The sequence below is a fragment of the Chiloscyllium punctatum genome, chromosome 11, assembly GCF_047496795.1.
Source record: "Chiloscyllium punctatum isolate Juve2018m chromosome 11, sChiPun1.3, whole genome shotgun sequence".
In the NCBI taxonomy this organism is placed as follows: domain Eukaryota; kingdom Metazoa; phylum Chordata; class Chondrichthyes; order Orectolobiformes; family Hemiscylliidae; genus Chiloscyllium; species Chiloscyllium punctatum.
The window spans coordinates 62,779,463-62,792,490 of record NC_092749.1 but is presented as its reverse complement, the minus strand read 5'-3'; the positions used below and the strand labels follow the sequence as shown (position 1 = coordinate 62,792,490).

At 38.0% G+C, this 13,028-nt stretch overlaps 1 protein-coding gene across 7 annotated transcripts in view; it reads left to right on the top strand.

The window, feature by feature from the left end:
- The window catches only part of LOC140483037 (reticulon-1-A-like), a 110,433-nt gene that overhangs the window by 25,461 nt on the left and 71,944 nt on the right, over positions 1 to 13,028 (top strand). For 3 of the 7 annotated variants that reach the window (XM_072580928.1, XM_072580929.1, XM_072580927.1), the window contains 2 exons: positions 1,098 to 1,154; positions 8,294 to 11,182. The exons of 2 other annotated variants lie outside the window; for them this stretch is intronic. In XM_072580928.1, the coding sequence (XP_072437029.1) occupies positions 1,098 to 1,154; positions 8,294 to 11,182 (2,946 nt within the window). The remainder of the gene's footprint in view (positions 1 to 1,097; positions 1,155 to 8,293; positions 11,183 to 13,028) is intronic. 2 more of the 7 variants (XM_072580931.1, XM_072580930.1) reach the window with 1 other exon arrangement.

Genomic DNA, 13,028 nt, shown 5'->3' with positions numbered 1-13,028 from the left:
CCCTCTCTCCCTCTCTCCCTCTCTCCCTCTCTCCCTCTCTCCCTCTCTCCCTCTCTCCCTCTCTCCCTCTCTCCCTCTCTCCCTCTCTCCCTCTCTCCCTCTCTCCCTCTCTCCCTCTCTCCCTCTCTCCCTCTCTCCCTCTCTCCCTCTCTCCCTCTCTCCCTCTCTCCCTCTCTCTCTCACACACATTCAAAACCCACACACGCACACATATATTTTGTGTGGTGAATTTGTACTTGCAGGGTTGCATTGCACATTGCTCAAAAACTGCATACATTCATGTAGAACTTTGAGCTCAAAAACTGCATGAATTTATGTAAAACTCTGATTCTAGTCTAAAAAGAGAGATAACAATCTAAACATCAGGTCATAGACAGAGAACACAGGGGGCTAACACCTTCAACATATTGTCTAGCTATCACCATTGTTAACAGCTAACCCGAGAATGCAACTTTAAAAAAAGGGTTTTGTGATTTACACATGAAAGAAGTGAAACTATCACTGCATTCTAACAGATGAAAGGCTTAACAGACAATCAATTTTTCAATGTATAATTTCAGTTACATCACACTGCAAATTTTTGCTATAAATTCTGTTACGATCGAGCCCCCCACAATCACCTGATGAAGGCGCGTCGCTCCGAAAGCTAGTGTGCTTCCAATTAAACCTGTTGGACTATAACCTGTGTTGTGATTTTTAACTCAGCAATATTTTAGGGCTTCCCAAAGTAGATGTTGGTATCCCATGTAGGATTGTTCAGCCCTTTCCCCTCACTGTCACAGATCTTCTGCCTCCTGCCCCCTGCTCACTGATCTCTTAGGGCTATGACAATTATCAAGTCTCAAAATCAGTCACAATGGGAAAAGTTTTGGGCAAGTATTTGAGTATTATGATTGATCTGCACTGGCATTTGGGCAACAAGACTAAAGTTTCAGATTGTCTCTTTTCACGGTCACTTGCATAATTTGATATTTAAAATCAAAATATTGCTTGAAAGCTTTAAAGTTCACTGGATTTGAAGGACTTTGTTTGGGCCATCTGATATCATTTAGTTATATTGCTTGCCCCGCTGAGGTCCTGTCATATTTGTTTTTCAGACGAATCCTTTCTTTCTCCTTCCGTTGCACCTGAATGTGTGATGCAGTCCTCTGCAGGCAAGTTTCTTCCGCTTTCCTTTTGTTCTTATCTGCATCTTAAAATCTAATCGGTTACTTAACATAACTTAACTTGACTTTTGATTTATTCTGGCCACTTGTTAAGGGCTTAATTACTAGATGATATGTTGGCTTCCTGTTACAAAATATTCCTATATCAAAGTCTTACCTAAGTACAGAGTGTGACTTTCGGAGCTGAATGCAAAATGCTTGATTCAGAAGTAAAAATTATTTAAAACCATATAAATAAAATTCACCATTTCATCCATGGTTAATGTCCTGTGAAAAACTGTTTGGCGGTTTCCATTGAAGAAGTAGACACTTTTTTCCCTGAATGCATTATTATTGCACTTCAAATAGGAATCTGTGGGTAATGTGGAAACAGTAGATTGTGATGTCCTCCATAGACTAATAATCTGCTGTATTTGGATGTGATTCTGGAAGCTGACTGCAGTCCACTGGAAGTGTCAACATATTCAGCAGTAGAGATGGAAATAAGAATAATATAATTATTAAAGTATGCAGTAATTGAACTAATTGACTTGTCATGCTCTGCACTTTACAGCATCTGGTATCTTTTTCTTGTATTTGCCTTAATTAGTTGCTAATAAGAATACTGCACTATGTAGAAAAATACTGCTTTCTGTAATATACTTTAATCTTTTTGTTTTTGTCTCTATCTTTTATTTGTATATAATATCTTGTCCTTTATCATTTCTATTTTTGTCCAAATTCTGTAGCTACACTTGGCCTGTTTCATAAATCCAAACTAATGTTCCACTAATAATGTGAGACAATCTTCATTATTCAAAAGGACCACTCTGCAATACCTGAATGACCCTTTTATTCTAAGAATGTAAACTGTGCTCAAACTCATGAAAGGTTTGGGGGAGGGGGAAGAAATGCTTTTAAAGTACTTTACTTGCAACAGACATAGAGTAAATACCCAGAGACTTCCAAAGGCTTGCTTTACAGTATCAACATTGGTATTAGTTATGCTGCCTTGCTTTTACCTTTTTATGGAAAATAATCCAGCCAGAAGGAGGATGCAAATTCAGGAATATAAGATATTGAGGAGGAGGAGCTGGGTGGATCCATTGAAATGTTTGAAGTTTGGTATGTTCCTGAGTTTTGCTTTGGGAGGGGAGTGATAAGTTAAAGATGGGAGGTTTGAAGCTAGTTTGAAACGAGAGGAGAAATGTTTTTTTTTAGAATCCCTACAGTGTGGAAGCTGGCCATTTGGTCCATCAAGTCTATCTGACCCTCCTGAAGAGAATCCCATCCATACCCTAATCCTGTAACCCTGCATTTCCCTGCGCCAATTCACTGAAACTGCACATCTTCATTATTTGTGGGAGGAAACTAAAGCACCCAGAGGAAACACCACAGATGGGAAAAATGTGCAAACTGCACAAAGCCAGTCACACAAGGATGGAATCGAACCTGGATCTCTGCTTCTGTGAAGCAGCAGTATTGACCACTGTTACATTTAGTCAAAGTATTTATGACAAAAGGGTATGCCCGTTTTGTCATAAATATTTTTTGAGATTTTGGTAGTCTTAATATTTTCAGCCTCATTTGTTTAGTCTGCTCTTAGTGTTGAGAAAGTATGCTTCAACAACAGTAAAGGTAATGCTATCATTATAATTGAGTCAAAGGGCATCATTATGCATTAAAATGATAAACTGGTACAGTGCCTTAGAAATTAAGGTCCAGAATTTTAATATATTAATACTGTACTATATTCAGAAGAAATCCTTATGGAGTTGCTGATACATTAACAAATTTCCAAAAAGCATTTGTTTGATACCTAACAAATTAGAGAACCTATCAGCCAAGTGTACATCAAATTTCTCAAAATTACCAAGTGGTACTTTATAATTTAGCAATTGCATTCATTTCTCAGAATATTTCTGTATTTTTACACAGTTGACCTTTGTGTACTGAACAAATAAGTGTTTCTAGAAATTGCATAATATTATCTTGAAATATTTCCAGTGTCCATTCCATCCAAAAACATTCCCACATGGTGCTAATTACTCTCTTCAACATGTGTGTAAACCTCAGCCTGAGATGAAGGCCTTCCCATTCTTTTGTATATTTATTGTAACAGCATTGTTTTTATGGTCTCCCCATTCATCAAAAATCTATTTTAGAAGTCTAAATTTTATTTTAATATGATGTTTTAGATTCACAAGTATTGCCATTTCAATGTTAGTTGCTACTTTTTCCTCTGACTTTTTTTTTTGTTTAAGCTGCATATCTATCGGGGAATATCTAGAGTCCAAAGGGAGAAAATTCTTGGCTTTGTTCTTCGATTTTTCAATACTTTTCAACGTTTGTATTTTGAATGGGCAGTATTCTTTTGAGAGTCTAAATAGTTGGCAATGTATAGTTAACCATGGAATAGGCAGCTGAATTGCATTGGAAATTACCATTAGCCCTTTGCTAATCCACAGTGTTCACAGGTGTACTTTTTTAGTTGGCTTTTTGGGTAAAGTCATAAATCTTGCTTTTCTTATTTCCCTCTTCCAATTATTCCACTTATATAAAAGCTTTAGATCTGGACGTCAATTGTCATATCCATAATCTGAGTGAATATTCACTAAGTGTTCTATCAGGTGCTAGTTCACATCAGTATTGCTGTTGATGACATTTAAGTTACACCTAAATTCTGTGGATTTGCTGTTGACTCAGTTTATTGTTTGGTTCGAACAACTTTTGTCAGCTCAAATATAGCAAAGAAGCCAAGTAGAATTTTGGCTAAAGGGATGGAGTATAAAAGTAGGGGTGTGTTACTGCAACTGTATGAGACTGCATTAGTGAGACTGTATCTGAAGTGTTTTTTTTAAACAGCTTTTTGATTCCCTTACTTGCAGAGGGATGTAGATGCATTTGGAGCCTGTACAGAGGAGCTTCACTAGGTTGAATCCAGAGGTTGAAGGGTTTATCTTATGAAGAGACATTGAATAGTTTAGGCCTGATATAGACAGCTTTGACACATTGTTCTTTTTTTTTTAAAATCTGTGGGTGACTGACCAGAGTTGTCAATACCTATGTTGTTTGCCATGCATGATGTTTGCTGGTGTGCGATATACTCGCTCATTCCTTGTCCAAGTCAGGGCAAAGAAATGGGAGAGATTAGGGCTGTTTAGGAGAACACAATTTATTCTAGTTTTACTGAACACTTCATCCTCAAGGCTGAACGGCTGGGCAGTTACTTGGTGTCAAAGCAAGGAAATGTTTAGTCATTTATGCTTCTTGCGTATATATGCTAGCATGCAATCATGAGTTTGTACTGATAAAAATTAGTAGCTCTATAGCGATTGAAATTTGAATCTAAACTCTGAAGCAAAACATAATATGCAAAATCTGCCAAAGTAGTTTGCTAAACTTCTGAATCATGATTTAATAAGCAAATTTGAGAATAATTTATTTTGTCTGTCCTTCATGTTTGAGCAAGTGTGTAGGATTTAGGAAGAGTAAAGATGATACATCTTCTGCCTTTAGATTCCATTAGACATTGCAAACTTTTTCTTACATTGGAACTGGTCAAGACTATTGCTCTCCCTTTTTAATTATATAAAGGTTATTGAGATATGAATAACAGTGCCAAAGCTACATTTATTGACTGTTTTCAGAAGGGAAAAACATTTAACTAGCCATTTGGATACAGAACTGTCTCAAAAGTAGAAGACAGGGTGGTGGTGGTGGTTGAGGGTTCTTTTTCAGACTGGAGGCCTGTGACCAGTGGAGTGCCACAAGGACCAGTACTGGGTCCTCTACTTGTCATTTTATATAAATGATTTGGATGCGAGCACAAGGGGTAGAGTTAGTAAGTTTGCAGATGACACCAAAATTGGAGATGTAGTGGACAGCGAAGAGGGTTACCTCAGATTACAACAGATCTTGATCAGATAGGCCAATGGGCCAAGAAGTGGCAGATGGAGTTTAATTTAGATAATGTGAGGTGCTGCATTTTGGGAAAGAAAATCTTAGCAGGACTTAAACACTTAATGGTAAGGTCCTAGGGAGTGTTGCTGAACAAAGAGACTTTGGATTGCAGGTTCATAGCTCATTGAAAGTGGAGTCGCAGGTAGATAGGATAGTGAAGAAGGCATTTGGTATGCTTTCCTTTATTGGTCAGAGTATTGAGCACAGGAGTTGGGAGGTCATGTTGCGGCTGTACAGGACATTGGTTAGGCCACTGTTGGAATATTGCGTGCAATTCTGGTCTCCTTCCTATCAGAAAGATGTTGTGAAACTTGAAAGGATTCAGAAATGATTTACAAGGATGTTGCCAGGGTTGAAGGATTTGAGCTATAGGGAAAGGCTGAACAGGCTGGGCCTTTTTTCCCTGGAGCATCGGAGGCTGAGGGGTGATGTTATAGAGGTTTGTAAAATTGAGGGGCATGGGTAGAATAAATAGACAAAGTCTTTTCCCTGAGGTGGGGGAGTCAAGACTAGAGGGCATAGGTTTAGGGTGAGAGGGGAAAGATATAAGAGAGACCTAAAGGGGCAATGTTTTCACAGAGGGTGATACATGTATGGAATGAGCTGCCAGAGGAAGTGGAGGAGGCTGGTACAATTGCAACATTTTAAGGGGCATTTGGATGGGTATATGAATAGGAAAGGTTTGGAGGGATATAGGCCAGGTGCTGGCAGGTGGGACTAGATTGGGTTAGGATATCTGGTCCTCTTGGACAGGATGGACCGAAGGGTCTGTTTCCATGCTGTACATCTGACTCTCATGATCCAGTGCAGTCTTTGTGGTCATGTATACTTAATATGGCATTATACAGAGAAGCCCAGGATTTTAAGTGAGAAACGAAAGGAAGTCCATTTTGTGATGAAACTGAGAGAAGTGGCAGTTAGTGGTGGTGATCCGATAATAATATTGGTAAAATGAATGAAACAGGGTAGGTATTGTAAGGAGAGAGGAATAAGCCTCTCTATTATCATAGTAATAGAGCTATATGACTGTTTGTTTGTTTTTATTCTAATTGTGTTGAATGTCTGGAGTGTAATGATTGCACCATCCTATCAGTATTCCATCATAATTTCCTTTAGGTGGCTGCAATCTGATTTTAGCAAGCTGTTAAGTTATTTAGCATGTCTGCTATTTTCTTTTCCCATTGACTGCACCATTATTATCTCTTTACAAAAAGCCAACGTTGTTATGACAACCCCTTTTTCCCTGATATGCACTGGAGAGGACTTTGTTGCTTTTGATACATCTTGCAATGTTCTTTTTAATTCCTTTTTGCAGTTCTGTATGTTTTTGTAACTCCATTTTTCTCATGTGCCAATGTCTATATATTTTTGTATTTTTTGTCACATTCTCGATAACTTAATGTTTTATTTAAAAAACGAGACATTACAGCTCAGACAATGCATTAAAAGAGAGGTTAGACACTGTCTTTCTGAATCTCAACCTTGAGTCAGACTGGTTCTACTTTCAATGTGGAATTTATAACATGGATTGACTGCCCTGCAGATTGTGCACTTTTTGAACATAATAAATGTATCTGCAAATTCACCCCATAGGGTGGGTGTGTGTGTGAGTGAGTGAGTGAGAGAGGGCCTGCATGAGTATGTAAGGGGATATGCATGTATAAGAGTGTATAGTGTATTGGGATTATCTATACTGTGACTTGAACCCAAGGTCCAGGTTGAGGCCATCCACATGGGTACTGAACTTGGCCATCAGCCTCTGCTCCGCCACTCTGCGTTGTTGTGCATCAGTCTTGCAGGATGGTCACCTGAAGATCCAGAGGCTGAATGGCCCTGGACAACCAATACTTCCTGGGAGCGAAGAAACTATGCCATGTTCTTTGCAGCCTGTGACACATTATCGACGAGGATCAGCACCTCGCCAAGACTTTGCCTCCACCTCCACTTCTCCCCTTTAAACAACTGCCAAACCTTAAACAGATTGTTCGCAGCAAACTGCCCAGCCTTCAGGACAACATTGATCACGACACTGTACAACCCTGTCATGGCAACTACTGCAAGATTAGTCAGTGACGACGTGGATGCCATCATTATACGTGGGGGTGCCCCCACCCCCACCCTGTATGTGGCAGGTACTCATGTGACTCTGCCAACGTTGGCTATCTCATACGCTGCAGGCAAGGATGCCCTGAGGCATGATATAATGGCAAGATCAAGTGGACGCTACAACAACAGATGAATGTGTGTCTGTCTGTGTCTCTCTTATGCATGCGCACACGCAAGTCAATGGGATAAATTTGCATTTGCAAAATTATTTGCAGATACGTTCTATTTTGCTCAAAAGGTGCACAATCTACAGGTAGTCAATGCAGGCAATCAATCAATGTAATATTTTATAAATTCCACTTTGGAAATAGAACCAGTCTGACTCAAAATTGGGATACAGACAGACTCTAACCTCACACCTTTAATGCATTGTCTGAGCTGAGATGTCAACTTTTTTGTTATAAAATCTTGTTATCTTGAAGGTGACTTAAAAGAAATTCTCGGATTTACATATAAATGAACTGAAACCCGCAACCCATTCTAAAAGATGAAAGTTTAAACAGCAATCTAGGTTTGTTCAATATATCATTTCAGTTGCATAACACTAATCTTTTCGCTATAAATTCTGTCTTATTGTCCTGCTCCATAACTACCTGATGAAGGAGCAGCACTCCAAAAGTTAAGTGCTTCCACGTAAACCTGTTGGACTATAACCTGGTGTTGTGATTTTTAACTAAGTGTGTAAAGGCAGTATGTTCAGCAATTGCTCAAATTGAACAGTATGAGTATGATTTCAGATGATGCTGGGATGTTTTGAATCCAACTGCTATTTGTTGAAATTTCTTTTTGAGAAGCTGATTGGGAGAGTCAATGGAAATACTCCATTTTTTTTTACCTAATTCCAAATTAAATGAATTAGTAATTCTATGTAATTTTACCATTTGAAAGGGAAATGAATAGACCTAACAAGGAAATCATTCAGGTATGTTTGAGTGGTCCTTTTTTTTAAAAAGTGTACTTATGATGAGAATTGCTTTTATATTAAATTTATATATGACTTGATTTTTTTTTGTGTGTATATACAGTCCAATTAAAACTAAGAGTTGACTTTCTCATTTCCTTTCTATCCATGATCACAGACTTTTCTGTCAACTTGAAAGATCAGACCGCTAGTGCCGAACCTGTGGGCCCACAGGATGCTGCACCTGTGCATGTTGAACCTGTTCCTGTCGAACCTGTACCTGTCTTCTCTTTGCCCTCCTTTTCTTCTGATTCTGTAACTGAATTAACAGTGTCCACAAAAACAGTCCACAATGATGATCTTACAGAGAGTGAAGTTCCTTTAAACACCGAATTACAAACAACCTTGGGTTTTTTGGACGATGCAGTGGACAAACAAGTAGCAGAGCATTTAGAAAAAGCTCATTCTGTTGATGAAAAGGCACAAGTGAAGCCAGCATTTATAGAATCATCAGAGATAGACAAACTAAATTCTGCTGATGAAAGTCCATTTCAAGACACAGTTGGTCAGTGTGTAGAGCCAAATGGAAATGAATTTAAAGGGACTACACTCCATGTTGAAGAAATGAAGCCAGAACAAGTCATTGCAGATAAGGGAGAACTGAAGATTAGTGAGGACGTGAGAATACATAATGTTCAGTTATCAGATGACAGGAAAGTTGAAATGGAAACAAATAATTTTGGATTAATTAATGAGTACGTTGGTGTGTCAGGGGCTGATACGCTTCCCCTAGGCAGAGTTGTTGAGGAAAAGGAGTTTATGCAGAATACACTGGATTCTAATGACCAAACTATAAAACCAGTGGACAGTGGTCTTAACTTTTGCTATGGGGACATTTTAGAAGTAAAGGAGAAAAATGAACTAAAGATGACTGGTCCAACAATTAATCAGGTGGCTCTTATTGATTCTTACATCAAAGATGCCATCAATGTAATTGATAAGTCTGAGAAAGATGTGTTTGAAGATCAGGAACCTTCAAAGACACCATGTGAAACCAGAGAAACAATTGTGGCTAGAACTACTGGAATGCTAGGTTATACAGACTTGGAGGACCATGTAGAACAGTCCGTTGAACAAGATGACAAGCTGACTCCAACTGGTGAAGCATACTTTGCAGTTTCGCAAGTTCCAGTTGTAAGTGAATCTCCAGCATGTATGACCTATGCTACGTTTGATTCTTACAACATGTTGGAGTCTGATTACTTCAGCACTAATGAAACGGTTCCTAAAAATGAAGTTATAAAAGGAAAGATTGAGTTCAAGGAAACTTCAGTACCATTCCAGTTAACTGATGTTGAGTCAAAAGTAAATGATAAAGTCAAGGATCCAACATCTGCGGCACCAGTATTTGCTAAACACAAATCAAATTCTAATACAGATGTGACAGCTACTTCTGAAATGAATTCAGAACTGCTTAGTAACTTGGCAATCCATCCAAAGCAGATTGTGCAATCCGACTATTTGAATGAAATCATTAATTCAAATCAGACTGCGCCAAGTTTTGCACCCTACCATTTACAAAGAACCTCTGAAATCATATCCCCAGGATTAACGCAATTAGAAATCAGCGAAAACGCGATCGATACAGAAGTGAGGAAATCTCAAGAATCTCTTGATCAATTCAAACCACAACTTTACTCTTCTGAAGTGTGTGTTTTAGGCAAATCTGATGACATACAAGATTTAACAGACACTATTGTGAAGGCACCAATTTCCATAGACACAGAGTCTGATCCTGATTATACTCAAAAGGCTGCTAACGAGCAAATTGTGCATGCCCTTCAGGAACCACTTAGTGCTGACAGTGGTATTCCAGAGTTATCAAAAACACAGCCTTTCTTTGAAGAACGAAAGGCTATTACAGAAGGGGGAGTTATTGAAGATACTGTAATTATTTCCGAGAAGATTCAGGTTTCTGAAAAGGGAAATATACTGGAGCGCACATTAGATTCTGTTGTAGAGGTAGGAGGTAATAATAAAGATTTACGTGTATGCTTGGGGCTCAGCGAGCCTGATGTCTCTGAAAAAATAAACAAGTTTGATCAGTCCAGGAAAGAAGAATTATTACCTAGTAAGATTGTGGAAGAAACAAGTTGTTCTACGTTGCTTTATCAAATGCCAGATACATCAGCTGATATTTCAGTGACAATGAAGAATCTAGATGTGATTACATGTAAAGAAGTTGCCATCAGTAAATCTGAACCTATTTTGGGAACACAGGGAGCTGCTACAATTGGAATGAAACCTGTTGAAGGAATTTTAGCTGATTACAGACATGTTGAGCAATGTTCACTTCCTCCACTTTCACTCCAAGATGAAACTGAAATCCCATCACTGATTAAAAATGTAACTGAAGATGTTCCATCTGACCTATTAAAGGTTACAGAGAAAGGTGTACCAGAAAGTAATTTAAGCTATCAGGAAACTTCTGAGGAAGTACTCCCTAGTCCAACAATAAGTGAAAGGTATGACTTAAACAAATCTAGTCCTATTTTGATTGCTGATAGAGAATTTGGTTCACAAGTCTTGGCTGAAGGGACTAGTATGACTACTTTCCAGCCAGTGACTGGTGATATTGCCCCAGCTTTGCAAAGTACATTTCCAAACAATGTTTTAGAAAAAATTGATGAAATGAAAACCAGATTTGATGACCATTCTGAAAATTTGGAGATGATGCAAGTACAGATGAAGACCCAAAGTGATGCTTCATTCCCCATAAATGAAGAAGTAACTAAGGCTTCAAAAGAAGTGGTTACAAAAATTTTAGAAACCAGTGTTGCTTTAGCAGAAGTTTTGGGAGGGAAGGAAGGAGCAGTAGCACAATCCATATCTCAGCAAGAAGCAGATATAATGTTTCCTTACCCTGTTGAAGATGTAAGCAAAAAAATTGTTCCTGTAGAAGCCCTGGTGCCAGAACTGCCCCCTGTGGCTGAGAGCACTAAAACATCCAAAGATGCTGCTTTTGTTGGTATTGAAGATTTTTCTGTAAAACCGGACAAAAAATCAGGTAAAAATATGTGCACATCATTGCTGTATTTCAGAACTGCACCTTGACCTGCAGATAGGACGTGATATTACTATGTAAATTGAAAGCGCATTCACATTTGTTAGCTTTTAGTACTGTCTTAAATGCATGACTGCTTAATATCTCTCTTTGTTTTTACAAATGCTCTTAAGTCTAATGTCCAAGTCCTTCAGTCTAACTCCGAAATAATACTGATGAATGCTTGATTATGCCAACATTTGATATTTTAGTGCATTTTTAACTGACCTACAAAATTGTAATCTAGGGATTTACGGTAAGATTAAGATACATTTCCTTAGATTGTGCATCTAATATTAGGTATTGTGCTAATTTGTAAAACAATCCTTTGTAAATTATTTGGTCACAAATATTTTGATTCAGCTTTTACCTTGTGGAAAAACTCCCAGGTCTACTGCTTTTGAATTGCTAAATCATAGCACCAGATAGTTAACATTGTGGCAGCAATCCTAAACCATTTTCAAAAAAAGACTCCTTCCAAAAATGCAATCAGTCTTTAAATTTAGCATATGCTGTTCAAGTAGTGGACTGACTATCTAGAAAATTTGAATCCTTCATTGTGAATTTTTTAAAGTATATTTTTTTTCTTGAATTTATTTCTAAATTTCATTTTAAAATTTTTCCTATTCAAATTTGAATCATTCAAGACATGCCTCTTCATGTTTTGTCACTTCCTTTTGAAATTAATGGGAGTATTCAAACTCATGAAAAATTGAAAGAATATTTTGTTCTTTTTATGTCCCCTTTGGAATGTTGGGTGTACAGTATTTGTGCACCTCTATGGTGAAAAATGCAGTATTGCCATTACTAATGGGATCAAAACATACTTAATTGGTACGAACCTTGCATTTTTTCCTCCCCCTTGTGTTATTACCTCTGTCTCCTTTGACATCTGGTGACATCCAGAACACAATTTAGTTTTCTGTGTACACTGATACCCATCTCTTCCCACCTCTGCCTTTTTTGTCCTGTTTGCTGTTGCTGTTGAACTTCTTATCAGACATCCAGTATTTGATAAAACATGCATGAATGTCTGAACATTTGAACCATTTTGGTTTTGCTGTTCCTTTGCCAAGTCTGGCTGGACCACATAGAACAGGACCTGATGCTGCTTTATGCTCCCAAACTGCTCATTGTCAAATTGTCATAGAATATAAAGTTAATTCTTGATTTTTATTCTCCTCTTTTCTCTCTTCTTTCTCCCCCCCCCCCCATATGTCATCAATTTAAATGTTTAATACCTCCACCGTTACTTTTTAAAAACCAGAAAGAGCACTGAATATGATTTGTTCATCTGCCATTGCCTTGCCTTTGCCAGACTCACTTGCCAAACTCTTTGTGGTTCTCTTTATTCTATCCCTAAACTTGCATCTTCCTAGTTCCCCTCCCACTTCTTCTCATGCCCTCTCCTCTAAGTTTATCTTGGTGTTGAGTCCCACCATTTGCTTCCTTAACATTATTTTTAAACTGCAAAATCAATTCCCTTGTGAATGTCCATTTTAGCTGATAATAAAAGTTCTCTCTGTTAGAGTGTAGACTCTCTTTCAAACTTGCAGTCATTTGTTCCCTTCATCCAAAAAGATACTCTTGACCCCTCTCTTCTTATGCCTCCTCTTTTCCAGTCTACTCTTTCCTGTCAAGTATTTGAAATACGTTATCTACCGTCTTCCTTGCAATCCATATTTGAAACTTTCCAGTCTTTTTACACTCATGACTAAAATGTTAGATGTGAAAGTCACAATGACTTGAGATTCTACCAATCTATCTCTCCTCATCTTTCACAAAATTTTCAATATCATTGCCTTGGTTA